The sequence below is a fragment of the Sander lucioperca genome, chromosome 14 (genome assembly GCF_008315115.2).
Source record: "Sander lucioperca isolate FBNREF2018 chromosome 14, SLUC_FBN_1.2, whole genome shotgun sequence".
NCBI lineage: Eukaryota > Metazoa > Chordata > Actinopteri > Perciformes > Percidae > Sander > Sander lucioperca.
Window position 1 is genome coordinate 12164695 of NC_050186.1, and position 18511 is coordinate 12183205.

General features: G+C 41.9%; 1 protein-coding gene across 5 annotated transcripts in view; it reads right to left on the reverse strand.

Annotated features, from left to right (window-relative positions):
* The window catches only part of zfyve16 (zinc finger, FYVE domain containing 16), a 39190-nt gene extending 22103 nt beyond the window's left edge, over positions 1–17087 (reverse strand). The window contains exons 1-5 of one of the 5 annotated variants that reach the window (XM_035991541.1): positions 16715–17086; positions 11019–11127; positions 6640–7736; positions 5629–6609; positions 2773–2869 (exon numbers count right to left, since the gene is read on the reverse strand). In XM_035991541.1, the coding sequence (XP_035847434.1) occupies positions 2773–2869; positions 5629–6609; positions 6640–7736; positions 11019–11088 (2245 nt within the window). In that variant the 5' untranslated portion in view covers positions 11089–11127; positions 16715–17086. Of the gene's footprint in view, positions 1–2772; positions 2870–5628; positions 7737–11018; positions 11128–15622; positions 15734–16714 lie in introns of those variants that run through there. The other 4 variants (XM_035991540.1, XM_031301205.2, XM_031301206.2 and 1 more) reach the window with 4 other exon arrangements.
* Positions 17088–18511: the final 1424 nt, after the last annotated feature.

Consider the following 18511-nt stretch of genomic DNA (forward strand, 5'->3'; position numbering starts at 1 on the left):
CAGTAAACAACAGAAGTCAGATGCATCTTACCTCATCATCATCATCATCATCATCTGCTAAAACTCAACTAGTCCAAATCACTGCGAGTCTATTCCTAAGGCTGACTTTAGACACTCCCATCACAGCTTTCCCGAAAGCCGCACCTCGCTTATTTCCTGTGAGTCTACGTCTGTTGTTAGCCAAAATAGCCTGTTAGCTTTAGGCGGATGTGTGTGCGGTAAGCATCACATGCAGCTCACCACACTGTTCTGAGAGATCGAGAGCAGAGGGAGGGAAGAAGAGAGGTGACGGAGAGGAGAGAGGGATCGCGTCACACCACATGAGCCTCCACGAAAAGTGGATCACCTCTTTCTTCTTAATATAGACCCCACACACACACACACACACACCAAGGACAAATGCCAGTGTCCTGCTATAACTCTCCTCCCTCTCTCCTGCCCTCTCTCTCTCTCTCTCTCTCTCCTGCCCTCTCTATCCACCCCTCTCTCCTGCCCTCTCTATCCACCTCTCTCTCTCTCTCTCTCTCCCTCTCTCCTGCCCTCTCTATCCACCCCTCTCTCCTGCCCTCTCTATCCACCTCTCTCTCTCTCTCTCTCTCCCTCTCTCCTGCCCTCTCTATCCACCTCTCTCTCTCTCTCTCTCTCCCTCTCTCCTCCCTCCATGTCCATGCTGCAGTCCAAGGTGCCTCTCTTAAACACACATTTTATCATCAAAGCAGACAAGTAAAAACCGGAAGCAGAAACAATCAGATTATTTGTTGTTACCCAACGTGCAGTTAATGTGCATAAAAAGACACGGCCGTATAGGAACGTTCGATAGATGTTCAGACAGAAGTGAAAGAAAGTCCCTGAGCCACTTTGTACGGGACATTTTTTGTGTTCCGTGCCTTAAATATTCATCAGCTGCATAATGAAAATGTTACTGGGATGTTATTAAGTTTTAATGACAACTCAGTCTATTTCAAGATGACTCGCAGGTTTAGCCTGTTCCTGTGAGGGGATGAAAATACTTTATGAAAAATCATAATCACAATTATTTTGTCAATTTAAAATCAATTCTCAGGTAGCAGCACATATCTCGGCCTGTCTGACTGACATTTCTTCTTGGATGTCCACACACACCATCTGAAACTCAACCTCGACAAGACTGAGCTCCTTTTCCTTCCAGCGAAAAGCTCTCCTACCCAAGACCTGACTATAACAATTGACAACTCTGTGGTAGTCCCCACCAAGACTGCTAGAAACCTGGGTGTGACACTTGACGACCAACTCTCCTTCACTGCCAACATCGCTGCAACCACCCAATCGTGTAGATACATGCTGCATGACATCAGAAGGATACGTCCCCTTCTAACGCAGAAGGCGGCTCAGGTTCTGGTTCAGGCTTTAGTCATCTCACGTCTAGACTACTGCAACTCCCTCCTGATTGGCCTGCCTGCATGTGCCGTCCGACCCCTGCAGCTCATTCAGAATGCAGCGGCTCGACTTGTCTTCAACCTCCCCAAGTTCTCTCACACTACACCGCTCCTCCGCTCTCTTCACTGGTTACCAACTGCTGCCCACATCCGCTTCAAGACACTAGTACTTACATACAGGGCCACGAACGGATCAGCCCCAGCATACATCCAGGACATGATCAAACCATATACCCCAACCCGCCCAACCTGCTTGTTGCCCCCTCACAGCGAGGGAGAACTAATCACTCAAAGAAATCCCGACTGTTTGCTGTCCTGGCTCCTAAATGGTGGAATGACCTCCCTACTGACATCAGGACGGTCGAAAGCCTACCCATCTTCCGCCGAAGGCTAAAAAGACATCTCTTCCGACTACACCTCGGATAAAGAAGGAAAAAATGCTTGATGCTGCACTTTCATATGGCTCTTTGTAGTATTACCTATTTAGAGCTAATGTACTTGTACTTACTACTTGGTGTCTGGAGTTTGCACCTTCAAGGTTGAACGCACTTAATTGTAAGTCACTTTGGATAAAAGCGTCAGCTAAATGACATGTAATGTAATTCAAAATCTAATTATCATTAGTTAAAAATCATTCAAGGTGAAACATCGTACAAATGCTTAGATGATCAATCATCAACCTTTTTATTTAAATTCTGAAGATTAGAGACTAGAGGTGCATCAGTCACACCACAAACAAAGGCCAAGTTGGCAGCAACAGTGCCGTCCCAAGGTGTTTGGTGTTTTAAGCTCCCAAAGCAGCGCTGCCTGAAAGGCACTAGGATTAGGCAACGGTTAGGTTTAAGGTTAGGTGCCTTGAAGTCGACGTTGGGGGCTTAAAACACCATCAAGCTCCTTCTAAACACAACATGTTTTTGCATTGGGCCGCCCAAAAGCCAGGAATGGCCCTGCTAGCTGGGGACGTCCTTAAGGTCGAGCCCTGAAAGGCCCAAAAGCCAACCTTCGTTCTAATGCTATTGCCCTCCAGGAGAGAGAGACACACACACACACACACACACACACACACACACACACTCTATCCCATGTCAGAGGTTTGTCAATAATTCACTGAACAGGCGGAAAGAAAAAAAAAAATCATCTCTGTTGTTTCTGGACATCATTTTTAGCCATCAAACAACTCCGGAATGACTCCGCACTTCTGTTGACAATCACACTACCTACAGGGTTAAAAATATGTCCATTTAGGAAATAGAGGAAGTAGGAAGAAAGGAAATATATTTAGGAACTAGTCTTTGCTTAAGTGTTTGTGAGAAAGATGTGGAAGTGAATCTGGGATCAGACCAAACTGGGGCCTTACCTCTGTGTATGGTATCAAAGCAGACGACACACACACGGGCCTCTTTCTCCAGGTACTTCAGCTTACACTTCCTGTTGCAGCACACCGCACAGTACACCTGCCACGGAGAAGAGAGTGACCAGAGAGAGATATGCCACAGAGAAGACACAACAATTCACGGTTCATCCGAACATGTGTGCCTGTGTAGTCCCTTAAGTAGAATTACTCGTGCTGTGAACAGTAACAAACGGTTCTCTCTAAAGCTGTTTTAATCACTGGGCCTTAACAGACTGAGCTCCATCTCTAGGACACGCAGCTCAGTAGAGATCTATAAAGAAGTTGAACAAAGAACTGCTGACTCATGCTCTCTGCATCCCGTGAATCCACCGTGCTATATTTGGACCTGGGACTTAATCCGTTACATTAAACTATTTCTGAAACATGCTACATTAGAACTTTCACTTTCATTTCACAGAAAACAACCACGTATTTGAGGTTGATTGGACCTAATCTTTTGACACATTCAGCTTAACCCAGAACATTAAATATGAAATATTCATAAGAGTTCACTGTTAATGACACAGATAAACTGCAGCAATTTAACTATGAAAATTACAACTGGCCCCAAGAATATTTGCGAAAAGAAAGGATGTAACGATGCATCGTGAATCGAATAAAAATCAATATAAATATGTAAAGATTACAACCGGTTGAGATAAGAAATGAATTGTGATGCAATTTTTAAGCATCCTAGGACGTACCCTACTTTACATTTCACTTCAGACGTCACTACGTCTTCTTAGTTTATTTATTTGAAGAGATTTTGTTTCTATTTTAGTTATTTTGATGTGGGATTTGTTTTAAAAATCGAATTATACATTTTTTTTTTTATTTCATTTTGGTTATGTAAGATAAAATACAGTTCCAGTTGCACTTTTGATAAGACGACACATCTGTTGTTTTGCACAGTTTGTATAAATAAAGGAATATTTCCCCGTCATTTGTCTGCAGTTCAGTCCGTTATAAAATCCTGAGAAAGGGGCGGCCTCTAGCTCACCCAGTAAGAGCGTGCGCCCCATGTAGGCTGAGTCCTTTGCAGCGGCCTGGGTTCGAGTCTGACCTGCGGCCCCCTGCTGCAAATCATCCCTCATCTCTTCCCCACCTATCCTGTCTATCCACTGTCACTATCAAATAATGGGAAAAGCCCGCAAAAACTAATCTTAAAAAAAAAAATGAGAAAATCGTATCGTGAACTTAAGTGCTCATATTATGCTCATTTTCAGGTTCATATCTGTATTTAGAGGTTGTACCAGAATATGTTTACATGGTTTAATTTTCAGAAAACACCATATATTTGTTGTACTGCACATTGCTGCAGCTCCTCTTTTCACCCTGTGTGTTGAGCTCTCTGTTTTAGCTACAGAGTGAGACCTCTCACTGCTGTAACATCTTTGTTGGGAGTCGCACGTGAGCAGTAGCTAGGTAAGGACTACTAGCCAGTCAGAAGCAGAGTATGAGGGCGTGCCCTGACAGTACCTAGGTAAGGACTACTAGCCAGTCAGAAGCAGAGTATGAGGGCGTGCCCTGACAGTAGCTAGGTAAGGACTACTAGCCAGTCAGAAGCAGAGTATGAGGGCGTGCCCTGACAGTAGCTAGGTAAGGACTACTAGCCAGTCAGAAGCAGAGTATGAGGGCGTGCCATGCTAGCAGCTAGGTGAGCATTATAACATGTGTTCCAAAGTGACCACGTTTGTCTCTGAAGTAAAGGCTGGACTACAATAGAGCTGTTTGGAGCAGTTTGTGAACAGTGTTTTCTGTTGGAGATGGTAAGTCCCTTTGGGGTGGACTTTGGGCTTTTTCACTTTGTAAACCTATAACATGCATAAAAAAGATATATGACACAATAAAGGAAAGGGAAAAAAGCCCAAAAGCATCGTCCCGTAACTCACAGTGGGACTGTAGTGCAAAACAAGTATGATGCTAACAATTTTCACTTGATTTACAATTAATTCAACCAGCTGATCTATATGCTGTGAGAACAAAACGAAGCCTTGCACAACAACTAAAATGGCTCCACTATAACACCGTTCAACCTTTCGTCTTTAGCTGCAAAAAATCAGTCAAGTAGTTGAGAAAGTAGTAAGAAAGTAATTGCAAACAATCCTTTGAATATTTCCAGAAAAAGGCTCTAAAATGTCTCTGCTTTTTCGTCATCTCACATGACTGTAAACTGAACACGTTGTGGTTTTGGACTGTTATTTCTTTTTCAGACAAAACAAGACTAGGATATTGTGATGGGCAACATCTTTATTTTGTGTAATCAAATTTGCTTTGAAGGATTTGATTTTTGCGGTTTGTATTTTTGGAGCAACGACTAACTGAGTTAATCAATTAGTTGATCAAGACAACAACAACAACAAAAATTGCAACAATTCTGATCAATTAATCATTTAAGGAATCTTTCAGACCAAAATAAACTGATTCCAGCATCTAAAATGTAAAGTGTTGGCACCCATCTTAGTCTTCTATGAGAATAAACTGAATATATATGGATTTTGTGACACGTCACCTTGGCTTTGAGATTGTTTTTTAATTGTTAAAAGTGTCAACTTTTTACTAGGGCTGTCAAAATGAGTGCGATAATAACGAGTTAATACAAAGTAACGACACTAATTCGTTTGCTATTAACGCACGTACGTTCTGTGATTTCCCTCCTCTAAAACTGGTCACATTCGATTAGCATGAAAACATATCCCAGACAACGGTCGACTCGGTACACGTGTTATTAACCCCTAGGTTCATTTTGCGCCGGATTTGTCCTTTAAATGATGCTTGTTATAAATATAATGAACACAGTGAAGTGTGTGACTAACATACCTTCCCGCAGGCTCGACAGTGATGCCGCCTCTTGGTGAAGGTGAACCTCTGGTAGCAGTTCATACAGTTGGGAGCTTCAGAGTCTGGTACCCAGGAAGGCTGTCTGCTCCCCAGCTCCTCCGCTCCCTCTCTCTTCCAGTTCACAGACCGGGCACCATCTGTGGGTGAGTCCCCGGGGTAAGGCGGGGGCTCTGAGAGTTCATCATACCCCGGGCTGAAATCCTGATGCTCCTGAGAGGCGTACATAGGGCTCAAATCCCTAATGTTGGAATGCTCCTCTGTAAGACTTGTGGGTGAACTTTCTTCTTCATTCTCAGCCGTGCTGAGCGTCTGAGCCTGCTCCTCTCCGTCTTCCCCTGCTGGCGGAGATCTGGCAATGTGGCAGTGTAGCTGTTTGGGTCTTGCGCCTCCATAGGAGGGCGGCTGATCGGGGCTACTGCTGTGCTGGGACTGGAAAGTGTTGCTGGTCAAAGAATGGCTTACCCCAGAGGAGAGTTCTGGCTCTTCTTGGCAAGGAGGTCTGCAAGAGTCCTGTGACGGAGCACCGGGGTTAAAACTTCCCTCTACGGACACACACATTGTTCTGTCGCTTTCTGGAGAAGCCAGACCCTCTAGATCCTCCCGTCTACCTCGACCGCAGCTCCTCAGCTCTTCTCCCACAAGCGTGCCCTCCAGATCTCCGTTCAACTCCGAGAGACTCTCCGGTTGGGTGAAATCTCGGGAGCCGCTGCAATAAGAGACCCCCCTACCTTGCTCTGCTTCCGTGTGCGCCTGCAGGAACGCGTCCAACTCCTCGTCTGTGACCAGCAGCTCGGCCTGGTCGCTCTCGGGCAGATATTCAAAGCCAAACTCGGGCGGGTCGACTGGGCTGGGCTCCGAGCGTTCGCAGGAGGCGAGGTCTGCAGCGGGGACGGCGGGGGCAGGGGCAGCGGGTTCGAGAGCGAGATGCTGCACCTCTGGGGACACCCTGCCCTCTGCAACCTGCTGGGACGCAGACACCGACGGGTCAACGCGTCCCTCTAAATAGGACCTGTCCTCCCTGGCTTCCGCGGCTGACAGGGAGTCTGCCTCCGTGCTCTCAGAGACATCTGCTGCCTCATCGCACTGCTCTGGAGCTAGCCCCGACTCATCCTCTATCGTCTCCGTGTTCACCAGCGCCCCGCACATGGAAACAGCTATTGGCAGGCACGATAAGCCCACCGGTTCGCACTCTGAAGCCCCCGACTTTAAACCAATGGGAGACTCTGCCTCACGTTGGTCAGAGGCTTCTTGCGGCTCGTCCTCTCTATTCTCTGAGGTTGTTGTTGTTGTTTCTTTAATGCTATCTGCTGGCAGAGTGGCCCCTTCACAGTGGTCTAAAGAGTTACCCAGCACTTGGTTTGTGCAAACCGCCTCCTCACCGTCCCTCTCCTCTTTCTCCACCGACTCAGCGGCGCTCGGGGGTAGCGAATCATCCGCGGGCTCGCAGCTCCTCTCCACCGCAGCGGAAAGAATGACGTCCAGCAGACTGAGCGACGCAGAGTATTCGCCGCTCCGCTCGTGGGAATCTAAACCCAGCAGCTTGTCTTTCCCCGCAGAGGCCTGTTCTTCCTTTTCAGCTCCGCAGCCAGAGCTTTGGCACGGCCGTCCTAGCTCCTCTCCGCGTACGGTGATCACAGGGCTGTCAAAGTCCACGAGCAGCATCTCCTTCTTCTCCTTCTTCTCCTCCTTCTCCTCCTCCTCCTCCATTTGCTTCTCCACCACATCCATCTCGCTGAAAGCATCGTGGCTGTTGGCCCTGACCAGGATGGCCGAGCTCGTGTCGTTCACGAGGTCACACACCGGCTTCAGAGCTCGGTCGGGGCAGGGAGGGGCGGAGCTTTGAGCCGGCCTGCGATCCACAGAGGAGAGAAGGTCCACTCCCGTGAGAGGCTGACCTTTGACCTCTCGGTCATCTGCGCCGGGGCTTGGACTGCCGGAGGGGTCGGGACAGCTGGTGGCAGAACCATAATGAAGCGAGTTAAGGTCGGGGAGGTTTGGTGGGACAGTGGACGCCTCGGAGGATAAGCGAGGTGAGGAGAAGGGGTACACAGAAGGCTTCAGGAAAACAGATTTGCACTCAAGTTCCTCTGCAATAAAGAAAAGAAGAACATAACATGTTAAACTCAGACACACTTAGAAAAGAAAAAAAGATCATTTAGATACAAAACTATAAATCGATTAGTTGGCAACTATTAAATTAATCTTCAATCGATTCACTGATTTAAAAATTATCTGATTCCAGCTTGTTAAATGTGAATATGTTCTAGTGTCTTCTCTCCTCTGGGACAGTAAACTGAAGATCTTTGAGTTGTGGACAAAACAAGACATTTGAGGACGTCATCTTGGGCTTTTTGGAAACTCTGATCCACATGTTTCACCATGTTCTGACATTTTAGAGAGCAAACAACTCCTCCATTATTGGAGAAAATAATCGACAGATTAATTGGCAATGAAAATAATTGTTAGTTGCAGCCCTGGTAGTAGCAGTAGTAAACTTAAATTTGGGTACGTATTTAAGTTTACTACTGCTACTACCAGGGCTGCAACTAACAATTATTTTTTTTTTGAACAATGTTTTACATGAAGTTTAGAATTAGACACAGAAAAATCATATGGATCAGACATATCCACCAACTTCATGTATAAAAGGCAACATGTTACATTAATCAACCCTCATTTATTCCAGCAACCATTGCACTATTGTTTTACTTTTACTTTACAAATGTCATTGTTTTTACACACACACACACACACACACACACACACACACACACACACATATATATATATACACACTCTGCAAAAAAAGAAACGTCCTCTCACTTTCAACTGCTTTTATTTTCAGCCAACTTAACATGCGTAAAACTTTGTATGAACTTAAAAAAAATTCAACTACTAAGAACTGAACTGAACAACGTTTCACAGACGTGTGACGAACAGAAATGGAAAAATGTGTCCCTGAACAAAGGATGGTCTAAATCAAAAGTCACAGTCAGTATCTGGTGTGGCCAACAGCTGCATTTAGTACCGCAGTGCATCTCCTCCTCACGGACTGCACCAGGTTTGTCAGTTCTTGCTGTGAGATGTTACCCCACTCTTCCACCAAGGCACCTGCAAGTTCCCGGACATTTCTGGGGGGGCAAGGTTCTCGCCCCTCCGATCCAACAGGTCCCAGACGTGCTGAGATTGAGATCCAGGCTCTTCACTGGCCACGGCAGAACATTAACATTCCTGTCTTGCAGGAAATCGCGCACAGAACGAGCGGTATGGCTGGCGGCATTATCATGCTGGAGGGTCATGTCAGGACGGGCCTGCAGGAAGGGCACCACATGAGGGCGGGGGATGTCTTCCTTGTAACGTTCTGCAACTTTTGATTTTGACTATCCTTTGTTCAGGGACACATTTTTCCATTTCTGTTAGTCACATGTCTGTGAAATGTTGTTCAGTTTAGTTTCAAGTAGTTGAATTTTTTAGTTGAAAGTTTTACACGTTAAGTTGGCTGAAAATAAAAGCAGTTGAAAGTGAGAAGACAATGAGAGGACATTTCTTTTTTTGCGGAGTATATATATATATATATATATATATGTTTACATGTGATTGATTTGATCTTTGTTTACTTGTGGATTGTTGTTTGTATTCTTCTCTATTTATCGACTCTGTTTTCATTGTTCCCATTTATTAATCTCTGTCTTATTGTTTCTATTCATTGATTTTAATTGCTGTAAGAGCAGCTAAAGTTGTCAGCGCCGGAGTCCAAGAAAAAGTTTCCCCAAGGGGACAATAAAACAATAAAGTGAAATTGAATTGAATCTCTGGCAAAGGGCTGCACCAAAGCCTCAAAGCCAGAACAAAAAGAATAAAGTGTGGCTTCTTTCCAGAGGCTGCGCGGCTCACAGGAACTCACAGACTTAAGGCTGTTTTATGCTTCTGCGTCGAATCAACGGCGTACCCCCGCAGACCCCTCTGCGTCGCCGCGAACCCCCCTCCGAGACCTCCGCCGTAGCTCGACGTGCACCTCCAAAAATGTGTAACTTTGCGTCGAGGCGACGCAGACCGCAAGGACTGTGATTGGTCGACTGGTCCTGTGTGTTGATAGTCGGTGTTTCCAGCAGCCTACTGTGGGGAGTAGCAACATGCTAGTTCACTGACATAAGCTTTGCAAATAAACTCAGACATATTTTGGTTACAATGACGGGGTTATCCGTTTGTAAAGTGTCTATATATTTGAAATTAGCACTTCGCCAGCAAGCAGTACTGTGGGCAGTTGTGCTAAAGTTTGCTCGCTAACATAACATAAACTGGCTGGCAGACACCTCGCAAATAAGACTTAGAATCAGACTTATCGCCCCCTAGCGTTATGGCGGTGAAATGCACCGCGATGCAAAGCAACCCCGACACAGAACTCCGAAAGGGTCACGACGCCGTAGGAGCAACGGCGTAGCTATGGCATGGAGTTGACACAGAAGCATAAAACAGCCTTTAAGTTTGTTCTCTGCGAGCGCCTGGGTAGCTCACCTGGTAGAGAGCGCGCCCATATATAGAGGTTTACTCCTTGACGCAGCAGTTGCAGTTCAACCTGCGGCCCTTTGCTGCATGTCATCCCCCTCTCTCTCTCCCCTTTCATGTCTTCAGCTGTCCTATAAATAAAGGCCCAAAATGCCCCCAAAAATGCACTTTTGCGAATGCATGCAGCTACGGATTCACTATTCTTTAACACGCTGCTCGTTTTTTTTAAACTGTGTTCCATTTTTTGGGGGGTTTTAGATTTTGTTTATTATTTTATTCTAGCTAAAACACTTATTAATTGTGTACGCTGCTGAATCTAGGCTTTAATGACAAACTAATCTGATTCTGTACATAGTAGTCAAATGTTTATGTTTACCTTGTCCAGCTTTGCTGTTCTTGTGTCTATTTCTGTGTAGATTAAGGTTTGAGAGCATCAAAAAACCGGAGTCAAAATCTGTTTATATACTTGGACGATAGAGCTGATTCTGAATGTGTTTTGTGGATGATCGCACTTGAACTTCAACAATTAGTCAATAGTTTAGACAATCAACAAATAACGTGGCAGCTATTTTGATAATAATCATTTAAGGCATTTCTTTGGAGGCAAACATGTAACTATTTCCAGCTTCTCAAAAGTGACGATTTGATGCTTTTCTCTTTTCCAGTATTACTGTAAATTCAAAACATTTTGGTTTTTTGACAGAGATTTCAATTAAATTTCAACACGTGGTCTGAGAAATTGTGATGGACATTTTTCTCTTTTTTGTTTTTGACATTTAACAGATCAATGTAATTAATGGATGAAAGTCAGATTAATCATAAAAATAATCAGTCATTTGTTGCAGCCCTGTACTGTATCTTACCCGTGTTGAGTTCAAAGTCATCGAGCAGTTTGTCCAGATCACATACAGCTGCCTTGAAGAAGCTGTCCATGCTGGGCTGAAACAAAGGGCACTTAACCCCCTCCAATTCCTAAAGAAAAGAAGAAAAAAAGACTTGTTGTAATACTGGGGGCTGAAAGTATTATTTCAAACACGTCAGTCTAATGTCTTTCCTCTTTGGGTGGTAGTGAAAAAACATTTCCTTTAATAGACAAGGTCAAGGCTTGAGCATTAGCACCTGAGGCGATGTCATGACTTTCCCTCTCCGTGGTGCACAGGAGTCACGCTGTCTACAGCCCGCCCCGCACATGACTGAGAGTGAACTTTCCAATAACTGCTTTTTTGTTGTTATAAAAAAGGCAAACAATGTGATGCAAAAGTCTCAAAGATCCTTATCTCAACTTCTGTGCAACAACACAAAGAAACACGAGATGCGTGCATGACGAATCACAGTTAGAGAGAGAAACGTGTAATGATAACGTGCTTTTGTGGCACCGCGGGCGATCTCCCTGATGCACTGTCTGCAATAACACACAGCTAACAACAACACCCACCACACATCGAGTCTCTGGGAGTTACAGCAGTCGATTATTTAACTAGTTGTCAACTATTATATTAATCAACTATTTTGTTAACCGATTCATCGGTTTGAGTGAAAAATGTAGCTTGTTATGTGTTAATATGTTCTAGTTTCTTCTCTCCTCTGTGTCAGTTAACTGAGTTGAGGACAAAAACCAGACATTTGAGGACGTCGTCTTGGCAAACAACTAATCTATTAATCGAGAAAATAATCAACAGATTAATCAACAAAGAAAATAATCGGTAGTTGCAGCCCTACTGGAAGTGCAGATCCATAATACTGCCACTCCCACAAAGTTAAGCTTTAATTGCACAATCAAAATTGATAATAATCAAAGGGGTCCCCTGTTTCTGCACGATACTGATCCTTCTACATTAAAAGGTCCATTGTGTAGGAATTTCTCCCATCTAGCATTGAGATCATATATCGCAATCAACTCTCTCGCACCACGCAGTTCAAAGTACGTATTACAGCTATGGTAGCCTTCACGCTTCAAAAAGCCGGTCTCTTGCTCTTTTCAATTTCCTTCTTTTTCTGGGTAAAGAAGAAGACTCCTGTTCCTGAAATTTGGATTTTGAATACGTGTGGTCCTCCATGTTTCCTTCTTCAAACTTGCCGGGGGCCGGGAAGATACGATACCCTTTAGCAGCATTATCAGCACCTGTGAGTTTATCATGTGACAGAGAAAACGTGAACGGCGGAGCAGTATGTCCTGTATGTCCTTTACCGGCTAACGTATTTCAAGATGGAGCATGAATATGGAGCGTCTACCCCAGTTCATGCAAACACAAGTAAACACATGTAAAATTTCAAGCCAAAAGGGATACTTGGAATTGATGGTGGCAGTAAATATTCATGAAAAAGGACAAGTTTGTGAACGGGCAACACAGATTTTGATAATGAACAACTAAACACATTACACACTGGGACTTTAAGACATAGAGGTAAAGGGGAGAAGTCAGTATTTTTCTACTTGCGAGTTTAGCACTTTCTTATTTCTTCATTCCTAAAGCCGCCTACACATGATAAGCTATTTGCTCTCTGCGCACCGCTAGGTAGCGCCCCGTTGCTAGGTAACGACATGCCGTTATGTCATTGGTTGCGCTTTTGAAAGGTCAGCATGAACTAGGTCAAAATTTAAGTAATTTGAAATTTTAGCGCAGCGCAAAGCGGCAAATCCGAGCAGTGCGCAACGCAGTTTTGCCGTCTATCATGTGCAGGCGGCATAAGGTAAAAGGTAGATATTATATCTTTGTTGTCTTTTCCTGGTTTTAAAGGCTGCATGACAGTAAAGTGATGTCATTTTCTGAACCTGATTATTTATAAAAACTCTCATTGTGCAAATATTTTGTGAAAGTCCCCGATTTTTTAAGCTACAATATCACACACACACACACACACACACACACACACACACTTCGTGGAAAAGGGAATGTCAGAAATGGGTTGATGTTACTGGAAATGAAAATGGGTCAAGTTTTAGGAAAGCAAACCTCTAGCATGGTTAAAAATAACTTCAAACAGGAGGCAAACAATATTTTCTAAGAATCAGCTGCTTGAAAGGACATTACCAAACACCCTCGCCTCTAAAAATAACACATTTGCCTTTTAAAAGAACCTTTAAATCTATAGTTTACATTGTAGATGTGTGGCCTAAAGGCGCTGACACACCAACCCAATAATCGGCCATTGGACGTCTGGCGAGGTCAGTGACTCGAGTCTGTTCGGTGTGTTCCGTGCTGTCGTCCGTCGGAGGGGCATCGTCCTTCATTTTGGCCGACCTGACTTGCTGCGTCGGAGGGCGAGCAGTCGGACTCAATGACAATTGAGTCATTGAGTCAATCGATCTGATTGGTGGAGTGCTAACCCGGAAATGGCGAGCAGGATGAGTGATGGACGCCTCTCAAAATCTGACGACAATCTTTTAAACTGACCTTTGTTGATCTGAAATGAAGACAGATTCAGCAACTGCACGGCCTATTTCTCTCTTAACATGTTTTCAGAAACACGTTTCAGTGAACTATTTTCGTAAAATACGAGATTGTATTTCAAACGAGCCGCCGTTATCGGTCAGCTGGAGAAGCCAGACCCACGTTCCCAGACGCGTTCGTCATTTCCGGTTTTCATTTTTTGTATTACGTCTCGCGCATGCGCAGAACGTACGCTCAAGTCGGCGTCGCTTCGGTGCGTTCCGAGGCACTTTTTGGACCTCGGGGAGCCGACTGATCAGCCCGACTGCCTTTAAAGCGTCCTGCGTTTCTTTTCCTGCGAGTATTGTAATTAAAACAATTCTTACAACCGTTTGTGACGACTTTCTCCAGACAACTATTACTTTGTCTCTGTGTTGCTTAGTAGAAAAGGAATTGTAGACTTTTCAGTCCCTCCAGAAAAACATGATTATGCGATCGCATAATTCAATATATAATCAGCCAAAGTCTGCATATTTATGCAGGGCCGCATTTTTTCAAATACGCCGCACTTTCACCACATAAATTGCCGATTTCGTGCAAAATATGCGGGGCTTGCATGATTTCACAATCCCCGCATTTTCGTTGCAAAAAAGTCACATATATCTTAGCAGAAAGTTGAAAAATGTTGCGTTTACTTCACACAAGAGCAGCCATTTTCCCCTGTTGCCATGGGAACGTTATGAAGTGACGTAATTACGCGACGTGAACATCATCAAAAAGCTGCAAACCCCACAATGAAGCCATGATGAAACCGCAGTTTTTGCAAGTTCCCGCAATTTCATCGCATAAATATCCTGCATAATTCCATCGCATTTTTTAAGAAAACGTGCCGCATAATTGAGGATTTTTGCCAGCAACAATCACAAAAAAACTCCACATTTTTCTGGAAGGACTGACTTTTACACAGAGAGACTCTACACCAGTGTTAATAAAGAGGCAGCCGGCTGTGACTCCACACAAAGGACACTAAAGAACGCTAAAATTGAGAAGCTTAATTTGTCCACAAGTAAATGTGTGTTAGTTTGGAGAAGCAAGCCACTTTGTTCCTACATAATGCTTCAGGGACTCTTTGTGCTCTTGTGACACACTGGTAAATATGTAGGCTAAGAATAGAGGGGAATGAGGAAGGCTTCGTACTAAATACACATCTTACGGTTAATCATCACAGTTAAATATGCACTTGGATAAAACTGGAGTTACCAGTTGTTAAAAACCTTCATCTGCCTCGTCTGTATAAAGTCTCCAACTTTCATAAAACATGTTTTAACGTTGAAATAGTCGAAAGTCCCAAAGTATGAACAACACGCACACACAGACTCAGGCACACGCAGACACACAGACACACACACACACACAAAAGCTCATTTGAGAGTGATATATTGTCATTTGTATCATAATTAGAACATTATTACTCATGCAGCATTTTAAAATCACAGCTGGTTGACGTGGAGCTAATTTCATATATATATATATATATATATATATATATATATATATATATATATATATATATATATATATATATATATATATATATAGTTTTTTGAAATCTTAACCTGCATAGTAACCAGTACTTGAGTAAATGCACTTATCACCACTGGTTATGGCTGTATGTTACAAGCCACGAGTAGCATGTTTTCTGGTAATTTAATAAGTAAACAGTCTTTATATAACCACACAGTAAAGAATATTTTTTGTATACTTCTGTGTAAATGAAATACAAATAACAACTAAAAAGTACTGAGTATTTTCTCATTTTATTAAGAACTACTGCAAAATGACACACATACATATGTATATATATATAGCCATATTGCAGTCCGACATCTGGTTTTTCAACATCGCAATAGAAATGATATAGAATAAATATAGCCTGCACGATAGACACAATTACGATTATGATTACATCTTACTTTTAATTGTAAAAAAGGACTTTTACTCATAAAGTAGACTACTTAGGATTTTTACTTGTTACAGAGTATTTTCACAATGAAGTATTATAAGTGAATTATCTGAATACTTCCAGCACTGGTTACCTGGTAGAGATGTTTACAGCTGCAATACAGATGAAATCACAGATCAGGACACATAATCAGACGGGTCACCGATGCCGTTTTAACACCCATGGCAACCGGTGTCAAACTAGTCTGTATATTATAAATACAGGACGACTAGGGCTGCTCGATTATGGGAAAAAATATAATCACGATTATTTCGGTCAATACTGAAGTCACGATAATTTAACGCGATTACCCGTTGACTTCTGGAAAGATGTTGCAAATACTGAACTTAAAAAACAGTGGGAAAAGTTAAATAAATCAACAGTAAAAAAAACTGTGAAATTTGCCTTAATACTTTTCCTATTTAAACTTTATTTTTCATTCAGAACACAAGAGAAAATAAGAGTTTACTTGCAAAACGCAATGAGCAAAATAATTGTTTTTTCTCGATAATTCTGTTTTTGTGATCATTGGGAGCCGAAATAATAATCACGATTATATTTCGATTAATTGCACAGCCCTAAGGACGACATTCATCATTACACAGTTAAATGGCAGGGAGTGCAACAGGACGACAGCTTAAAGTTGTATCGACACATACAAATGTTTTCGTCAGTGGACATTGAAAGTGTGCATGTGACATAATTTTGGCATAAATTAAACCCCATAGCTCCTGTCATTTAAAGAGCTTTCCACAACTTTACAACAACCCAGAAATAAAGGCAGCTTGGATGACATTTTTCAACGCCAACATGAAGGCGAATGGTTATCTACTCTATACCGTTTAACAGTTATCTTAGTTCAGGATTAGCAAACAGGCTAACTAACCCAAAAGCACAGCAGTGAGCTAACGACACACATAAAACCGTTGACGTTAGCAGGTAACATTTCACCACAACAAACACACTCTACTCTTAGCTTGAGTGTTAATTATATGGCTGCCTGTAGCTAACTGTTTAAGCCTCTTTAACGTCAGCCAGTAATAAGCAGTCTGTTGTTTGTCACCTGGAGTGAACGTGATTTAAGCAGGTGAGGCTAAAGTTAGCCTATTAGTTATTATTGGACGCGTTAGCCGGCTAATGGAGCTAGCTTACTGTGGGTTAACCTGGTTGTTTGTGAATACCTTACCAGCACTTGTTTTTATTCCATAACTCCGACGTCCTCCTCAACAATTGAGCTCATATTCCGTTTTAAAATCGGAACAAACGTCGCCCGTATCGTCGTCTCATTCTCTGACAAGGCAGTGAAAGTTGGGTGGCAAGCTAAGCTAGCTGTTGGATTAGTTTTATTGGAGAGATGTGTGTAAATTCCCCACTCAAGCCGCCATCTTGAACAGACAAACAGTCGGGAGGTCACAGGATCTGCTCTGCCTTTAGCCCTTTAGCCACAGTGTTAGGAAGCCACAGAGGTGGACGGATGATACCGAGGATCCGGAGCTTGTTTCACGGTTTACTTCTGTGCAGCGCTCGGTTGGTTTCGGAGCTTGTATCGAATGAGGAAATACCACGTGACTGATGACGTCCGAGGCCTCCAACGTCACTGGTGCTTCCGAAAGTACTTAGTAATAACTCCACTAAACTGAAACTGACATATATATATATATATATATATATATATATATATATATATATATATATATACACTTTGAGTCTCTTAGATTGGTAACAAATAAAAAAGGTATTTTAATAAAGACTTAGACTTCTCTTTATTGATCCTTTTGGGATGACTCCCGCAAGGAAATTAGATTTCCAGCAGCAGATTTTAGCAGCTTACAAAACACTCTTTAAATAAAGAGTGTTTTGGTATAAAAAAAAATATAGTATAGAAAAAATACAGTATAAGAATAACAATAAACTTTTAGCTAAATATTTTTTACAAAAAGTAAACAAACAGTAAACAACAATAAACTACAGATAAATAAAGATATATATATATATATATATATATATATATATATATATATATATATATATATATATATATATAGGACTAACTAATATAATAATTGATATCTACTCAAAATTATTTAATTAAGAACTCCTGTCAGTATCATTAATGACGTTTGCCAGTCTGTCACTTCTTTACTTATGTATCTTTTTATTTGTTTCTGTTTAAATTATTACTTTCATATTATATTATTTGCACTTACTTATGTAGAGTTTTATGTTTACGGACTGTGATGACTGAATATTTATAAATTGAACTAACTACTAACTCTGTTTACTCTTTTAACCTTAAATATATTGCCTGTTTCTATGATAATCCTGAACATTGAATATTGAATTGTGTCCATTATTCTTAATGCCAGATTTATATTCACAAACAGAAATTATCGTATAAACTTTGCTCAAGTCACTCAGTTTGATAAACAAAAAAAGTGTCAAGCTTTTGGAAACTATAGAGCTCCCCTTAGTTACTTTGCTAAAAAGAATACGTTCTGAAAAATACGGCGTTGTAAACTAAAGACATGATCACAAGTATAAGAACATTTACACCTGATTTTAAGTCAAAAGGTAATACAATGAGTAAGATCATTTAATTAATATAATTCTCCAATAACATGACATTGAGATTAATTTGAAATGGTAATACATAAATATATATATAAACATAATAATACATAAATATATATATAAACATAATAATACAAATATATATATATAAACATAATAATACAAATATATATAAACATAATAATACATAAATATATATATATATATATAAACATAATAATACATAAATATGACCCATGACGTTAACACACGTGAGCCCACAGGTTATTTTATTCAGTATATTTCAGAATACAAATCTTATAAGCATAAAACATTTCTCACGGAAATACCAAACTGAGCAGAATAGTCAGTGCAACACAAACAAAAGTACAGAAGAGACAATAAAAGCCACATAAACAAAAAACGAAATGCA